At 46.9% G+C, this 17,152-nt stretch overlaps 1 protein-coding gene across 1 annotated transcript in view; it reads left to right on the forward strand.

Annotated features, from left to right (window-relative positions):
• Positions 1–5,500: 5,500 nt before the first annotated feature.
• The window catches only part of FGF12 (fibroblast growth factor 12), a 239,711-nt gene continuing 228,059 nt past the window's right edge, over positions 5,501–17,152 (forward strand). Inside the window, exons 1-2 of the mRNA XM_067561055.1 lie at positions 5,501–5,620; positions 5,712–5,866. Coding sequence (XP_067417156.1) covers positions 5,854–5,866 — 13 coding nt within the window. The 5' untranslated portion in view covers positions 5,501–5,620; positions 5,712–5,853. The remainder of the gene's footprint in view (positions 5,621–5,711; positions 5,867–17,152) is intronic.

The raw sequence follows: 17,152 nt of genomic DNA on the forward strand, positions 1-17,152 counted from the left end.
CAGAGTAATCTCTGCCTGATTTAGATCTTGAATTCATAGAAACACATGAAAATCAAGGCAAATAGTACCTACAATCACAAGGACAAGGTCTAATATCCTTTATCAACTTTATTAAAGTTACCAGCACAGTTATACATATCAGAGCATATGCAAATCCGAAATATATCCATGCAGCTAGGACAGCTACAGTCACACTCACATCCTCCTAGGTAGTGTTAGGGTCTGATGGGTCTCTTACGGGGTAATCGTCAGTCACAGGATGGTTCCTGCTGGAGTTTTCCTATAGGAAGCTCAATTTTCTCGCACCGGGCACCTCCTTTTTATAATGTGATTCTGCCCATACCTACATTCTGCGCATGTACGTGAAAGGGTCAACCCTCGTTTTCCTTATTGGTCTGGTGTCCCCAAAAACTAGAGTTACCCCATTTCCTGTAGATTCCCTTTATTCTCATTAGAATTGACACATAACATATGTCTTGGGGTTAAGACACATTAGAGACGTGTGCCTCTACCACATTTTTGTGATTTAAAATTAACCTTTCAGCTAATTTTTCACAATTTCACCCCTTGGTACCTCTTTTCCCATAATTGTAGGGCATCAGGTTATTCTTCACTTCACGTTCACTTACTTATGTCTGCATTTCTTATCTCTAAGGCCTCAAACATCTCAACTAAAATCTTCCAGGTCTCAGCCTCCAGGTCTTTTGTTTCAGCCTTCCTTTCTTAGGTATCTTATACGTGATTATTCCTTCTAAATACTAATCAATCTTATACCGCTATAAATCTACAACTTAACTCTACTTAACATACAGTGATTCTATATGACATAACATGTGAATTAATCATAACATCACACAAAAAATGAAGAATAAACTAAAATGACTGGCTACAAGCTGTGCTCCCTGCATCCGTCCAGCGGGAGCTCCGGTCTGGCCCAGTATCTGCCAGAACTCCTGCTTTGTAGTCTGAAAAGGACCTCGTTTGTGTTCTGCCCATAAATCTCATTCCTGTGACTCAGGCATAGTTGGGCCCTCTTACTTCCTGCTCCATAGCTCACCTGGTTTTCAATGGATTTTTACTCCATTGTGCAGCTTCTTTTCATAATCTCTCCTAAGTGGAACACGAGCCCAATAACGTTCAAGTCAGGCTGGTCTCTCAGTGGGTTTGAAATTAGGCAGAAGAAGTTCACCCGTCCCTGTTTGGTGGGCAAACCTCAACAGTCTCGGAGGTTCTGCCTGGATTAGCTCCCAAAGGTCTGGATCCTCACCTGAACCCAATTCACTGGAGCATGGGAGATCCACACTCTTACCAAGAAGGACAGCTAGCTCCATTTGTGCGCTTGGTTGCATTTCTCACATGTAACATTTTAGAAAGGTTAGCATTAAAAACTCGCCATTTAGAGACACAGCAGTGTGGAGAAGAAGGCAGAAGGCCCAGGCCTGTGGAGGTGGGATAAAGAATTTTTCACTTCCAAGTCTTCGTCTGTAATGTACTCCAGATCAGCCGTGATGCACACCTTCTACAGACTGATGGCTGTGTGAAACTGACACTCTGGATGCCTGTCTTGCTGAAACAGAAGGCTTACTCTGGCCACCTTAGAAATCTGAGCCCCCCTTGCTCCTATAGGAATGGCCCCTTCAGGTCAGGATTAAGGTACACATCAGGGGGACAGGGAGACCTGCCTCCCAAGACTTTGGCCTCTGGGGATGTCAGTCTGCCACCTTTCCCCTGAACTAAAAGCTGAAGAAGCTTGTGAGTATTATTAAGCCCTGATGACTGACGTTGTGATGAACTAATCGCTCTTTATCATATGAAGGAGAAGTAGGTAAATAGAAGAAGGCAATAGGATTTTTAAGATAAATTGGCTGTACTGTGACATGTCCTTTGCGTGGGGAGAGTATTTGCTGTTGTCATAGGTGATCCATGTCATTTGCCAGCTGAACCTCCTGCCATGTTCCTTTTTATTCTGTTTTTGGGAGAGCAAGTTAATTGGCTGTGCTGAAGTAATTAACTTTGTTTTCTTTATCAAGTCAAAAGGGGTGCAGCTGAAACAGATCTATCCACTGGCTTAGATCCAGATTGCATCTGTTCTGCATAAAAGCATCTGACTTCTGCTTGCTGGATCCAGGATGCTTCTGACCATCCGTATTTCTGACTAAGAGCACTCAATAGAATCACAGCAAAATAGTTGGCATAAAGTTACGCATTAAATTATGATTAGGTACAAATGTACGATGGATCCCACAAGACCCAGGGGCTGATCCTGCAAGGAACTGAGCACTCCCGATTCCCACTGACTTCAGTGGGAGATAGTGGTGCTCAGCACCTTGAAAGATATATCCAAAACTTTTCAGGATTGGACTTGATGGGTCAGATCCAACTACCATTAATGCTGCTGGAACAGACTCCCATGTACTTTAATGGGCGTTGGATCAAGCCCTAAGTGACTACCTAATGCACTTCTTTGTGCCAGTCTAGCAAGCATTAAGAATGGTGAGGAGAGTGGTGGAGCGACTATTCTGGGAAACCACTTGCTAAGGGATGATGCCGGTTGATGCTGGAGCTCTAGCATGGTGGAGTTTGGAGTTACAAAGCCAAGTTCTGCTCCCACCGATGGTGAAAGCCAGAGCTGGATAAATTCTGGTGAGTGTTTTTTGTGATCCAGTCAGTGAATTAAATACCTTCCCTCTTCATGAAGCCATTGTTAATTTTATTCACAAAACCGTTCATGCAAACAGAATTGTCTTTGCATAAATGTTCACAAACAAAATGAATAATAGGAATTGCCGGAAGTTCACTTGAGTCCTGTTGTCAGTTGTTGGCTGCGTGTGTGTTCTCCCGGTGTGTATGCTGTCCCAGCTCTGCACAGATAACCGGGACACCAAACCACAACGGGATTATCCAATAAGATCAGCAACAAAGGCACGAGGCCAGGTTTATTGTCAATCGAGGACGGTAAAAAGCGTCATATACGTGCTACAGGTGCACTTAAAATATGTAAGCACCCGGACAATGGTACTGGCTCAGTAAACAGTGGGACTTTCTGTTCCTCACTCGGCCAGACAAAGACACTCCCTTTGAGACCCCCCCTTTATACACTAAGATGAATGAGTTGCATATTGCCCCTTGGACGTATGTAGTAGCCACCCTCTGACGTGGTAAGATACCACCTTTTACCTTGTACCAGATGATTCAGCCAAACCATCTCTATCCATCATATTGTCATTCGGAGGGTCAGTGAGCCCTCGTTATCTCTGGGGTATTGGGATGTTCTGGTACCTTTCTGGAATGTGCTTGCGTGAGTGCTCTGTACCTAGCGCTTCTTTGGAATGTGTGTGTAATACCAGCTCTGTTCTTGCCAGTTACCGTGAGTTTGCCAGCGTTCACAGCCTGACTTCTGCTGACTTTTTGCTTTATAGCAGACTTGACCATTACTTTAGCTCAGGCTTCAGACCTGGCCTGTTATACTAGGCCTCACGTCTCAAGCTCTTACTTTCTACTGCAAGTTGCAGTTCTGGCACTCGCGCTCCCTGAATTGCACCTTACTCCAAGAGTCAATCTGGTGATTGTTTCCTCCCTTCTCATTCTTCCTCCTTCCATTTTTTGATGAATTATGTTCAACAAATATTTTTTGTACAGTAACGGCTCCTTAATTAGTATTTTTAAGAATATTATCAGAATAATCTTGATGCTGTTTCATTGTGAACTGTGTTTTAATGGAATCGATTACGTCCTGGGTTCAAAGGCTATGGTTCTCTTTGGTCTTTGTAAAACACCCTGCTCCGAATGGGCTGCTCCTCTGATGATTGCTCTGCGTCTCGCTCTGATTTGTATGAGGTGAGGGAGGGACACCCACTGTCTGTGTGATCTGGTACTTTGGTTTTGCCATTTATTTCCTCCTCCTGAAGCTTTTGTAGAAATGAGGTTTCTCCTCCTTAATCTATTGCATATTCTTGGCTCTGAAGAAGGCATTTTGTGTCCAAACCGTAGCCAACTATTGTATATGTTGCATACGTGTTCTGTTCTCTGTCCACTTACTGCTTCCTAGTTATTTAACAATGTTGGAGCTATTCCCTTTCTCTACTGGGCTGCCACAGCCTCGTCTTGGATATCATCTACAATGACCCATATGGTGCAGGACCCAGGTTTTGCTTTTCTCTGCCTTTGAGAAGTCTCCTGGCTTGGCTGCCACCTTCTCAGTTGCTCTGACCATTAATTCCCGAAGAGCTCAAGGACGGCATTCCCAAAAGCCCTTAGCACTGGCCTACCTCGGCGCCCAGTAGGAGTTTCACCATTGACTTCAGTGGAAGCCGAGTCCGCCCAGCTCTGCGCACACTTGCGCTCTCCTCTGCAGAAGTCGGGCATCTGCTCCTGCGTCAGTCGGGCAAAGCCCAAGTTTGCTGAACTGCAGAGCGCATTGTAAGAGGCCGCTCCAGTCGATCAACCTCTGGACCAATTCAGGATACTTTTGTATTTGTGACACTAGGTCCAGTCAAGAGCTGAGCATTGCCCAAGATTTGGATGTGCTCAGATCTGGGGAGCTGGCTAGGCCAAGTCCTGTGTAGATAGGGGGTCAGCTGAGATGGTAGAGTTAAGGTTACAGATACAAACTCCCATAAAATCTGGATCTGGTTTGGGCCCAGATATGCTTTTGGCCCACAGTTATTTAATCATGTTTTAAAATGAACACAGGATGAGTCTAACGCTGTGGTAGGGAAACCGGTTCCCTTTCGAGAATGCTGTGTAGTTATTGCTGTCGCCTGTGTGCTGCAGGAGCTCAGATTGGATGATCATAATGATCCTTTCTGGGCTTAACATCCATGAATGTTCTAGTCCGGATATAAAAAGCAATCCATGCAGCAAACTGCACACGTTTACAAATTATATGTTGAAAACAGGTGATGCATGAACCCGGTGTTTGCATGTTCATTCGTTTACATACACAGAGCCCTGCCCTGCACCGGTGCATCGGATTTCTTTGACATGCAACTCTTCAACCTCCCTGCGCATGGACTCATTAAGATCCTTTAAAAATAATAATAATAATAACAAAGAAGTGGCTGTCTCTGGGGTACAGAAGTGATTTGGTCTCAGGAACCTAGAAATGCAAGACCACGCTAGCACCTGCCATGGGGAGAGGCTGTGTGCGCTGGCTCCGGGCTCCACAGGTCAACTGCCAAGGTAGCAATTAGGAGGAAAATCTGACTCCCAGAAAAAGCAAATGCTGAGTAGCCAAAGAGCGACTAAAACCCTTCAGCGGGAAAGCAGATATCACCCGCAGCCTGGGGCCCAGCTCTCCGCTGAGGGTGAGGGACAGGCCAGTCCAATCCACTCCACCTTTTTTGTTTTTTTGTTTTTTTGCTTGCATTGAAGATCCAGGCCGGGCTTTATTTTTAGCCGAGCATCTCTGGGACCAAATGATGCTCAGCAGGGAGAGCGATGGGCTGAGCCGTGCATGGGGCTGGGAGGGGGGGGGGGGGGGGGAAACACGACAACTTGGGCATGCGCAGCGGCTCCCATGCAGATCTGCCGTGCATCCACCAGCGCCAGCCCCGTGGGCTGATCTGGCACTTGCACCTGCAGCACCAGACCCGCGGACAGCTCCAGGCTGCGGCTCCAGGTACCCCCGCCCGCCCGCCGCGCGCCGAGCATCTCCCCCGTGGGTATCCCAGCCCCGCGCCTGACGCGCTCTTCCCTCTGCTTGCTTGCAGCTCCCCGCGCCGGGAGAGCCTGTCCTCGGAGGAGGAGGAAGGGGGCAGGAGGCGGTGCACGGCTCGCTGGAGAGGACGGGCTGCAAGGCGCGCGTCTTCCCGCAACTTCCCTGCAACTTCCCGAGACTTGCACGGCTCGGCGATGGAAGGCAAAGGTAGGTGGCCGGGGCCCGGGCCCGGGGCTCGGTGCGGCTGGTGGGCAGGAAAAGACCGCAGTGCCGGGGCCCGGTGCATGGCTCTGCCTCGCACATCGCTCATTGCAGCACCGGAGCGCAGGACAGTCCCTGCTCCGCTGCCCGGCTCGGCGGCCGAGGGCAGCGTGGGGATTGGGGGTGTTGGTTTTTTTCCTGGTCAGACAGATGTGAGCTGGCGATTTGTGCCCTTAATGCTACGGATTTACGTCATCAGTCTGAGGGCTGCCCTGGGTTTTGCCGTCAGACACCGGGTGGGGGGTTTCTAATACCTGGAGGCATGTCAGAATGAGACTTCTAGATATAAACCCCTCCGTCTGCCGGAATGGAAAGAGCAGAGCTGGGGGGCTGTGTCCGCCTCCTGCTGCAGACTGAACCCACCCCGACATGCTGAAATGCCATGAAGATTGAACGTGCCGGTGAATCCGTTCCTCCAGGAACCAGTGTGTCCTTCCATTCTGCTTAGCTAGCTAGTGTGCGTGTGAACACACACCCATTCTATACCATCCGCACCCATTCATCCACTCTGGGCGTGCGCATCTCTCCACGGATACACACACACCTGCCTATATGACTGCACAGATAGCATACATGTACCTTCAACTGGTACCTGAACTCTGAATCTCTCAATGTTTATTACTCATGCAATATTGATGGCATGTCGGTGCCATTCCAGCTTAACCCTCTCTGCCAGCTCCCCTCTACAACACAAGGCTGGGAGCTGCTTTGAATGATATACGTAAGAGAAGAGCAAGAATAGGGAGTATATTAATTGAAGGGAAATGAGAGAGACTGGTGTAATACAATACTGCATGCATTGCCCAGACCTGAACTAGCTCCATTTAAAACCCAGTTGTGTTTTTATAACTGTCTTGTCAATCAGGGCTGTAAATCTTCCGAGTGGAACTATCTGATCATATGCTGATTAAGGCAGGCAGCTATTTCAGTCATGGAGAGACAGCATCTCCTATAAAATGCCATTACCAGGGAGCTGTGACCAATAGAATTACCAGGGTTTGAGCCCAGGTAAGTGTGTTGTTTAAAAAAAAAAAAAATCTGCAAAGATCTGATTAGACTGGGAACTCAAAGCAGTCACGCAGCCTCCATTACGGAACTGGCCCATTATTTCTGTGATGGACTGGTGTGTGGCACCGATACCTCTTGTACGTGTGCTGTTTGTATGCGTGGTTGATGAAAAAATGAAAAGCCTGTGTCTTAAAAAGAATACAGTCTCTGCAGTGTCATGCACTACAACAACAGACTGGCGGCTCGCTGTGGAATTTCTGATGGGCCTAACATAATTGGGGGTGGAATGGGAATGACTGCAAGATAGGGTGCATCTTTCTAGTGATGACAGCCCCACCTGATCCAGAGTTACTGAACTCCATTCTAGTGCAAACGTACCCATTGTAACACAGCCACCCCTGGGCTTTGGAGCAGAGAGCTACTGAGCAGGAGATGCTGATTCTTGTGTTTGTAATTTTGCAAGATGTGTTTTATTGCAGTCGGAATTCCAGGGGCTGTTGGCGTCAGTGGAGGGTCACGTGGGGCGATAAGTCAGAGCAGGATCATGGCCCTACGTTGTTTTTGCAGAAAACTGGCAGCAGTTTCCTCTGACTAGAATCTTCAGTGCTGAAGAAAATGAGGCTTTCTGGGCTTAATCTTCCATGTAAAAGGGAGCCCAGGCAGAGCCAGCCACCAGCAACCAAACCCGTAGAACTGGACAGGTCCAAAGCAGAGAGAAGTTTAAGGAAAAAGGGAACCTTGGTGTCTCAGTGGAGATGTGCCAAAGAAGATGGATGTCTGGTCAGTGTAGGGTCCTGATCCTGGTCTTGCTGAAATCTTTGGCAAAACTCCCCTTGAGGCCTAATGTACACAAGTCAAGCATGGGAAAGAGCCTTATTGTGTGTCTGTGTGTGGCAAGCACAGCGCAGGGTCACTGCCCAGAGGGAGTATACAAAACACCTCCGCGCCCGTGGTCTTTGTGTCTGACCCTAAATACACATCCAAGGGAATTGCTCTGGAGTAGGGGACTCGTTTGCATTTTATTTTCCATTACCAAGTGAGCCTCCACGCATACTGTCCTGTGTGGTATGATCGTGACATTGCTGTTCATGTTCCCCTGCTGATGATGCCTTTCTGATGTCATCTTTTGTCTTCAACAGTTCCATTTCCCCTGCACCTACCCGTGGGTGTTGTAGAGAGCATACGTTCACAGCCAGTGCTCTACAGACCTGAGAGAGAGCACACACTGTGCTGATTAAAGTCACCATTCACCATCATCTGATATTAGAACAGGGAGTGTAGAAAACCACCAGCCCAGTCCCTGAATTCAATGCCCCTAGCGGTCAGATTGAAGTCTCCTGGTCCGATGTCTTGCGACACCAGACCAGCAACAGCTTCAACATGGAATATCTCTGGATGCGGCTTGTACCCCATGCTCCAGGAAGCTCATAGACCTCCACTTTTGCAGATTCCTGGACTCTATTGGGATCTGGAGGTGCTCAAAGCAGCCATGCTCCTCAGTGAGAGTCTTCCTGGAGTGACTGGAGACTGGGCCGCAGTCCTCAGCCCAAATACGTCTGCACAGGGGGTAGTAAGTGGAAGTAGGGCCCAGCTCCTACGCTGTGCGGGAGCTGCTCAGATTGCAGTTCTGGGCATGGAGGTACCCCTGGGGCACTGCACTCCTGTGTACCCAGCCTCGTGACTAAATGGGCCAGGTGGGGCGGGTCATGGGTTGAGTCGGGACTCTGCCCTAAATGCGCCAGCTAGCTGAGCTCTCCAGGCACCAGGTGGGGAAATCAGTTGCACCCCCAAAAGGTGAATAACGTCTCATGCACAGCAAGGCGGGGGGAAGTGTGGCACCTGGAATGGTGCAGCCCCATATCGCCCCTGGCTCTAAGCTCCCTCTAGGCTTAAACCTTTGTCTGACCCCGTCAGATTTTGCACGGCTTCTTTTCCAGTACATTCCAGTGAGGGAAAGCGGGGGAGTATTTTTTGTCTCATAAAGTGAATTAGACCGGGGAGGGGGGGATTGTGCAATATTCAGCAAAGTGGGTGGGGATTTTGTTTTATTCTTTGCTACCTGATCCTTATCCTCTCAATCCCTCCACGGCAGCAGTTCCTCTGGGACGCAGCAGGCACCCCAATAGCAGAGATCTGCTGGAACTAACAAGAGTTAACATGGAGCTGAAAGAATAAGCGTGGTACTGCTTGGACTTCAAGGTTTGGAAAGAAAGTAGTCAGCCAGGAGACAGGCTACCTAGCATGGTACAGCGCTGGGGAGTCTGGACTGAGTTAGCATCGCAGGGTTAGAGCCAGGGTGTGGATTTGCCTTTGTCCCCAGGGGCAATGGTTTTGTCTGTCTGTCTGCTGTGTTAGGGATGGTAGGACAGACCCTGCCTCACAATGCCAGTGGTGCGGGAGAAGGCAGGGCAGCTCCTCATGGCTAGGCAGCGTTTCCCCGGGCCTGAGGCACAACGTTAGGGGGAAATGACTCATTGCAGTTTGGATCCTGCCCGCTGGCCAGTGCTTTAGGGCAGCCGGGCCTCCAGCAAGGCACTCTGGCCTCCTGGGAGCACTCCAACGTGGGCCCCCGCTTGGCAGTGCTGGTGGCTGGGTGTCCCTTCCCTCCCCATGGGGCAGGGATAGCAGCAGGGGCCCCTCTTTCCACAGGAGGAGTCGCGCCAGGCCCAGAGGGGCAGGGTGGCAGGAGAGAGTTTCCTGGATTTACCCCAGCCTTTGGGATATATCTGCTTGTGGGAGGACCTGCGGTGCTCTTCTCCACCTACCCCACACAGGTGGAGTTGGTAAGGTTCCCTCCTGAGCAATAACCCCCCATTGAGAGAGATGGGACAAGAAGGATTGTCTCAGGCTGCCTGCAGACTCAGGCAGGTGGCGCTGCCATTGACACTTGAGTCACTTTTCTTCTCAACCATAAAGACTAGAAACTGACTTTTCCTTTTCACGTGGAAGCTGTGATTCTGCTGTACTGACACGGCCGCAGCGTGTGTGGTCCTACGCATTGGTGTATGGCACCGGTGCCTTCCCCGGTGCTGCTCTGCGTGTAGAAAGTTGACTGACCTGCTCGCGGGAGGGTCTTTAGAGCGGCTGTAGTCTAATGCAGTGTCTTCCATAGCCTGCACAAGAGGCACAACCATGGAAATGGGGGATATCCAGACCGTCCCTGCTGGCCCCTGGCTGCCATCATGGGGACCACCCCAGGGCTGGGGAGTGGCATGGTGGTGTAAAGCCATATTTGCCTTTTTTGTTCCTTTGGATTGTTCTGAGCTCTCCTTTGCTAGACCCCGGGGTCTGGCCCGATATTTTTCTTTATACTGCTGCCTATGTGCATTAAGTGCTTTGTAGATGCATAAAGGGTGTATTCCTTGCCCTGAACAGCTTACACTTCAACACTGGACAAAACACCGCAAAGGAACACAACAAATACTAATGATGCAGAGAGGCTGTGTATGGGGCGAGCGCTACACAGTGAAAATGTGGTTCTTTGCATTGCTGCGCATCCTTCTTAATTGCATTGCTTTATATACTGATAGCAAAAGATATTAGGGAGTCTAACTGTTCTTCTGTGCTAATCCAAGGCCTGCAGCTCCGCTGAGAGTGTGTGGGCAAAGGCCATGAAGTGCTGTGTTATCCCAGTATATGTTCGTTTTTTGTGCACAGAAGCAATTAAGCTTAAAAAATGGTGTAAATTATCATTGAAATTCACAAAAGATTCAGTCACCCTAAAATATTTCCGGTTTCACCAGGTGGGGCTGGTGGCAGGGGCTGTTTCTGGGCAGGGGGGTGTTTAAAACTGCACAAGTTCCTGAATGCTTTCTCGAGGAGAGATGTTCTCTGGCAGTGAGGAGAGCTGGATTCTCTTCCCTTTGTTACTACAAATTTGCCATGTGATTTGGGGACACATTGCCCAGGCCCACGGTATTAAACTTGGTTGTCTAAAGTCTGGCACTTAAATCCCTATTTTGGTATCATAATAAATGACCTGATTTTCCAATATGCTGAGCATGTCGATGTGAGTTCCTAGCACCAGTGAGAAGCAGACTGTTTAGACCTCCGAAACAGATACTCACTTCTCTGACCCTCAGTTTCCCTATCCGTGTATAATGAGAGGAGGATGTTTCCCTGCCTCAGTGGGGGTGTTGCAAAGTTAAATTCAGCAGCATGTGTAAAGATGCTGAGACGTTCAGGTGGGAGGCACTATAGAAGTGCAAAGTACTTCCACTATATTTAGAGCTGAGTAATAACTGACTTTTCGGTTCGGTGGCCTAACTGAATAATCTGAAAAGAAAGAGAATTGCTTCGGGCTGTCCCAACGTGGAAATTTTCAGTTTTTGCTGCTGAAACGAAAATCCAAAATAGCTCTGTTTTGGGTTAAAAAAAACCCAACTTTTCTTTTAAAAAAAACCCCAAAAAACTCACTAATTTTCAAAATGAAACACTGTGTCAAAATGCAAAGTTGGAATGTGTCATTTTGAATCTGTCAAAATGAAACATGTTGACTTTTTAGAAAAGAAAAAAAACACCTTTTTTTCCTGTCCAAGCTGGTTGCTGAATCAGCCTGAAATCACAAATAGTTTCGGTTGACTTGAAAGTGCATTTTTCAGCCCATAGGTTATCCATCCAAAATGTGGTGCCCGGATCTGCCTCTGTTATTGTCACGGGCGTTCTTGGCCTGCCGCTTGCCTGTCTGGTGTTGAGCTAGCGGGGTGGTGTGAGAGGGATGATTGTGATGGTGCAGCAGGTCTCAGCAGCACTCGGACTCGCTTTTGGTTTATGTCTCATGTCTCTAAAGCTCATGGCTTCAGCGTTTCAGCCAGAGGAGTCAGAAGGGATTCCCCACCCCCACCCCTGCGTAATCTGTTTGGTGTTTTTTACTCAACTTCCAGGGGTGGCCATGGCTGGAGATGGGACATTGGACGGGGAGGGCCAGGGCTCTGAGCCATTCTCTCTCTCAGGTGCTGGGCTGGTTGGCTGGTGCTCAGGGTCTCACTGATCGCCATGTGTGGGGTCAGACTGGAAAGACCAGGTGAACTCACTGCAATCCTGTGATAGTGAAAATCAATGCAAAATGTCTGGGAGGGCTGAAAAATGATTCCAAGGGACTCGATTGTATGTGGGACTGATCAGCATTCTGGCTAGCGGCAAGCCAATGAGACACGCGGCCCCGGCGCGCTGAGCCATGTGCTGATAGTCCTCAGTCTGAAACACCTTTGGCCCCAGGTGACTCAGGTGGTCTTTTTTTGAAGCTATTAGAATACAGTGGGTGAGCCTCTACTGCAAAAGGACCAGAAAGAGACTAGGTGACGTCATGATGCTTGGAAGAGTTGAATGTTGCATTCTAGGTGGCAGTTAACCAAAGGAGCTGGTTCAGGTTAGGAGGCAGAGATGACCACCTCCTTGGATTTCACTCCTCCAGACGCTAAAATCCAAACAGACATAAAATCAGAGTGGAAGGGGGAACCCTCATCGGCACTTTCCCCTCTCTGCTCAAAGAGGATTCAGCCTTCTGGATCCCATCAACGTACCTGGAAAATGCTGATAAATTCCTCCTTCCTGCGTTGGAAACACAAGGGTTACATTTAGCCTTTATGAAATGTTGAGTACTTTAAAATGGCTCCTCAAATATTAAATTAGGACTAGTCATTTAAGTAACGTAATTAACATGCAGTTTTGTTGCATAATTGATTCACTTACAGATCCAGAAATGTAAGTGAGATTTTCTGAGCAGCTATCCATAAAATGACTAATTAAACAAGAGCCATTCCTATCTATCATCTATCTATCGAATCTATCTCATCTAATCCAAACTAAAACTGGATATTCATTAGCATGGTAAAAGACAGTTTGAAAATAATGATTTTCCTGATGGACATGATAATTAATGCTTTCACTGATCAAAGTATAGAGATTTTAATGCATAATATTACTCTAAAATGACAGAACCAGGAGTTTACTCTCTTCCTGTCAGTATTCATTTCATATTTTTTCTATAGTTCCTATGCACCAGTTTTTCTAAGCACTTTCTTTTTATTGCCACCAATAGAGCAACCATCACATTAGTTCTCTGAGTTTCCCCTCCCTGGCTTCGCGGTGGATAAACCTGCTGATATGATGCAAATGCGGGGTATATACTGAATGCTACAGCTTTTTCTTTAGGTTGAATTAAACTGTACATTTACCATGTCATGATGTTACAGCAGGGATTTGGTGGCCGGGGGTGATGACTGTTTGCTCAGCGGAGTTAGGAGACATAGGAGTGAGAGTGCAGCATGTATTGTTGAGCCGTGTTGGTTGGAGTGTGTGTGGGGTAAAGGCTGAGAGTTTTTGCCTTGTGTTTAATACCTTGTCATTGAGTTTCTTCTTGATTGCTGACTTTGTGTGTCTAACATTGGGAACTATAATTCTTCATATTGTCATAAAGTCAGGCCAGAGGGCTGCACAAAGGCATACCAGGGCCAGAGTGTGAGCCCAAGAATGCCTAAAGCCCTGGTTCCTGCAAGCAAGGGAGAGATTGTTGCAGGGCAATTAGGGACACCTGGACCCAATGAAGGGCTAGCCCAGGTGTACTTAAACCTGCCTTCCCTAGAGGGAGGGGGAGAAGCACAGGAGGAGGAAGCTGCCAGAAGGCTGGTAGCAGCTGGAGGAGAAACGCCACCCCTCGGTCAGGAGACAGTGCTTCTCTGCAGCTACAGAAGGAGAAAACCCCTGGCCCCAGCCAGCAGAAGGAAGCTGGAGCAAGGTACCTCAAAGGGGAGACTGGGGTACTGGGGACTCCCTGGCCCCCTACAAGGGGTTGAGGTGTGAGACCTACTAGGGAGAAACTGGCTGTTTGCCACAATATTAAAAATGGCATTTCTCTGTCTTTGATTCCAATCTTGCCCCCGGCCCCAGCCCAAACCTTTGATTCAGATGAGTTTTATTATCCCTCAGTCTTCGATAGATGGAGTTTAATTGGCTGGATGATCCTACCCAAAAGATTTATGAAGAACAGTAAAAAATGCTGAATGTTATATTGACATAATAGGAATGGGGGAAAGTCTTTTTGCTTCTCAGTCACTGGTGATGTATTATTCATGTAAAAACACTTTACTTGAGTGTCATATGGTCTCCAGAAGAGGTTGGCAAGATTGAGGGCCCTTTGGAAAGAATGGACAAGTGTTTACCTGGAAATGGGCCGTTCCATAGTGAGTCCAATGTAGAATTTTGTTCCTGAATTTCAGAGTTCATGTTGTGGAGAGGCGTTGGTTTATTCTGGAGGATGGACCCCCTTGGCTTGGAAGGGTTGGCAGTCTGAACTCTGGTTTGAATTTTGCAAATAGCCCCTTTTTACACGATGCACCAACCCCTTTCCCAGCTCTGACCCTCCCCCAGACTTCGGGGCATTCAAAATGTGGATCCAGATTCTGTAGCTGGAGGCTGGCTCTAGTCTGTACTGATGGATATGATAGGGCAGTTTCAATGATGGATCATTTATTAGGTTCAGCACTTGGATAGACTACTGTCAGCCAAACATCTTCAAGGACAGCCCTCTGAGTGCTTCATTGTTTATTCATGTGGGATCCTGAAAGCATGTGTTTGGCAACAGCTGTCTGTCTGGAGGGAACGGAGGCTGCTTCTTTGACGATAAAACTTAACTAATCTACAGTTGTGGGTATCTTTCAGCAATGGCTTTTAAACATATTAAATGAAATAGGGGGCATCAGCCAGAAATATTCTAAGAAAACAGTTACTCTATTTCGATAACAGAGAGAGAAAGAGAGAGCATTTTTGAGAGAGTGCTGAATATGTCCGACTGTTCTGAAATCTTACGTATGGAAGAAGGGTGATTAATGTAAAATTCATCCTTCATTTCAAAGCCCTTGAACTCTGTTCCATGGTGTACTTGTAGGGCTGTAAAATGCCAGATCACTATTTGGTTTAAAAAAACAAAACCTAGAAACTCAGCCTTATAAAACGTTAATGACACCAAGCTACCACAAGCCAGAAGAAAACAGCAACGAGAACAAGCCAGGTGAAAATAAAGCACAATCCAGCAAGTTTTAGTGTGCTGTAAAGAAAAATGTTTGTGTATATATAAAAGGAGACTTGGATTTCTTAATTTGATATTAATGAACCGTTGCAGCAAACTGGGTTGTGAGAGGAACAGAATAAGCTTCCCTAGCAAGATCTGCTTTGTATAGCACTCTTGACACATTTGATCTCTTCATTTGAAGGCTGAAGTCAAGGTCTTCAGACATTTTCCAGCTATTGAAATTCATATTTTTCTTATTACTACCCAGCAGTGCTGTTGAAATTTTAGAAAGACACATTAACTAATGCACATTCTCTTCCAGATATTTATGTTGGTGCATTTGACACTGACAAAGTCAGTTTTCATTGATTTCTAAACTCTTCAATTTTTAAAATATTTTTATTTGCATCTGTGTCATACAGTGGAGAAGTTCCATACTGTAAATTGAAGTCCTTTTGTTCCCATATGAAAAGCAAGTGAAAGGAAACTACACAGTCTAACTTAAAATTTAGACGTTCACCAATATCAAGTCTACTCTTGAGAAACTCCATTAAAGCCAATGAAGTGACTCTGGTTTTACACCAGTGTAACTGACAGCGTAGTTTGGCTACTAGGTACAGTCCTAGATGCCTATTATCTTACCTATCCTAGGTTTTCCTGTTTCATGACCCACCAATGTAGAATAAGTGCTGACCATTTTCAAGATGATGGGCATGTTAAAATGTCTATATAGATTAGATAAAAAATAGAGATTTAAAAAGCTCATGCCCTAAAAAAGAAGAAATTTTGCATTACTTCAGGATGACGATAAGGAGAAAAATTCAAAACAAATATTTTTAAGCCTTTTCCTGTTTGTGAGACTCATTGTCGCTGTACCTGACTGGCCATTCCTCTGAAGTTGGCATGAGGAATTTCTTGATGAAATAACATATGGTTCGTCAAAGTCTTGTGTTAGCAAATGCAACTCAAATCTCCGTGTGGCACCTCCAGATTAGGAAAGAACAGTTCCTTGGCCTCAGTAACTACAACAAGCTGGTTCTGAGACCACCGTATATAACAAGAAGTTGCATTATTAACATGGCAATCTGTCCCGTTATTATTTTGTTGGGTTAATGTAGCACCAGTCTTTTGGAATTGCCTGCCGATTTTATTTCATGCAGCTCCCTCTTCTCCATAGCACACGTTACAGGCTTTCCTTCTCGAGCTCTATTTTAAGCCCATCTTTTGAAAATTGTGCAATGTCCAATTATAGCGGGATTTATGCAAGCACTGGTGTTAAATTTGTCACCGCCTTTGAGTAAATGGGTTTCTGACAATCACAAAGCTACTCCCAGTCTAATGGCCCGTCTTTAGTTTAAGACCACTCAGTCAAAGGGAAAGAAACAGTGTTTTGTAGCAGCGAGGATTCCTGGGTTCTGTTCAGAGGTCTGTCATGAACCTTGGGCTAGCATCTGAATTTCATTTTCCCCATCTGTAAAGAGAGTATCATAATACCTGCCTACTAGAGGTGGGAGAATCTTTGGTACACAACTTATTTTTCGGCAAAAAATGAAGATTTGGGGACACCAACATTTCACAAATTTGTGTTGGTTTCAATTAATTGTTTTGGTAGAAAAAACCCTATTCCTCCTATGAGGGGGCATCTGACCCACACTAGCAGGCTTAATAGAGCCCTAGAGAGCTGCGCAGGAAGCAGCCAATAGGAGAGGAGCTGTGAGAAGCAGCCAATCAGGACCCGGCAGGCCCATATAAGAAGAGCTGCAGGGCAAGCAGGATCAGCTACTCCCAGGAGCTGAAGGAGGGAGGAGTGGGTGCTTTGCAGGTGGAAGGAAGCTCGCACTGTGGACAAAGGGTCTTGAGATCATGGTGTCCTGCCTCCTGTCCCACCGAGTGTGTGTGTGTCCTCCTCAGTTCAAGTTTTCCTGTGCCTGGGCAGGGCCTTTATTGTGTTTCACAGCAGTGGGTGGCTTGGAGGACCTTTGTTAACCCCTGCCAGACTGACTTTAATGTGGTCGAGGAGGATCGTGTTTTGAACTGATGTAGGGATGCACCAAGGCAGCCATTTGCAGAGAGAGAAGTTTTATTGGGCCTGCAAACCTCTTGAGTACCATCTGCTGATACCTTATCTATAGCCTGTTACATATATCCAGCATTGCCCTCAGCAGGCAGTGGCCAAATGTTGCTACCAACCAGTGGCTGCTCCAAAGGGCAATGAG

The sequence above is a fragment of the Emydura macquarii genome, unplaced genomic scaffold, assembly GCF_026122565.2.
Source record: "Emydura macquarii macquarii isolate MOO-44397 ecotype Brisbane River unplaced genomic scaffold, CSIRO-AGI_Emac_v2 contig_2365, whole genome shotgun sequence".
Classification (NCBI taxonomy): Eukaryota; Metazoa; Chordata; order Testudines; family Chelidae; genus Emydura; species Emydura macquarii.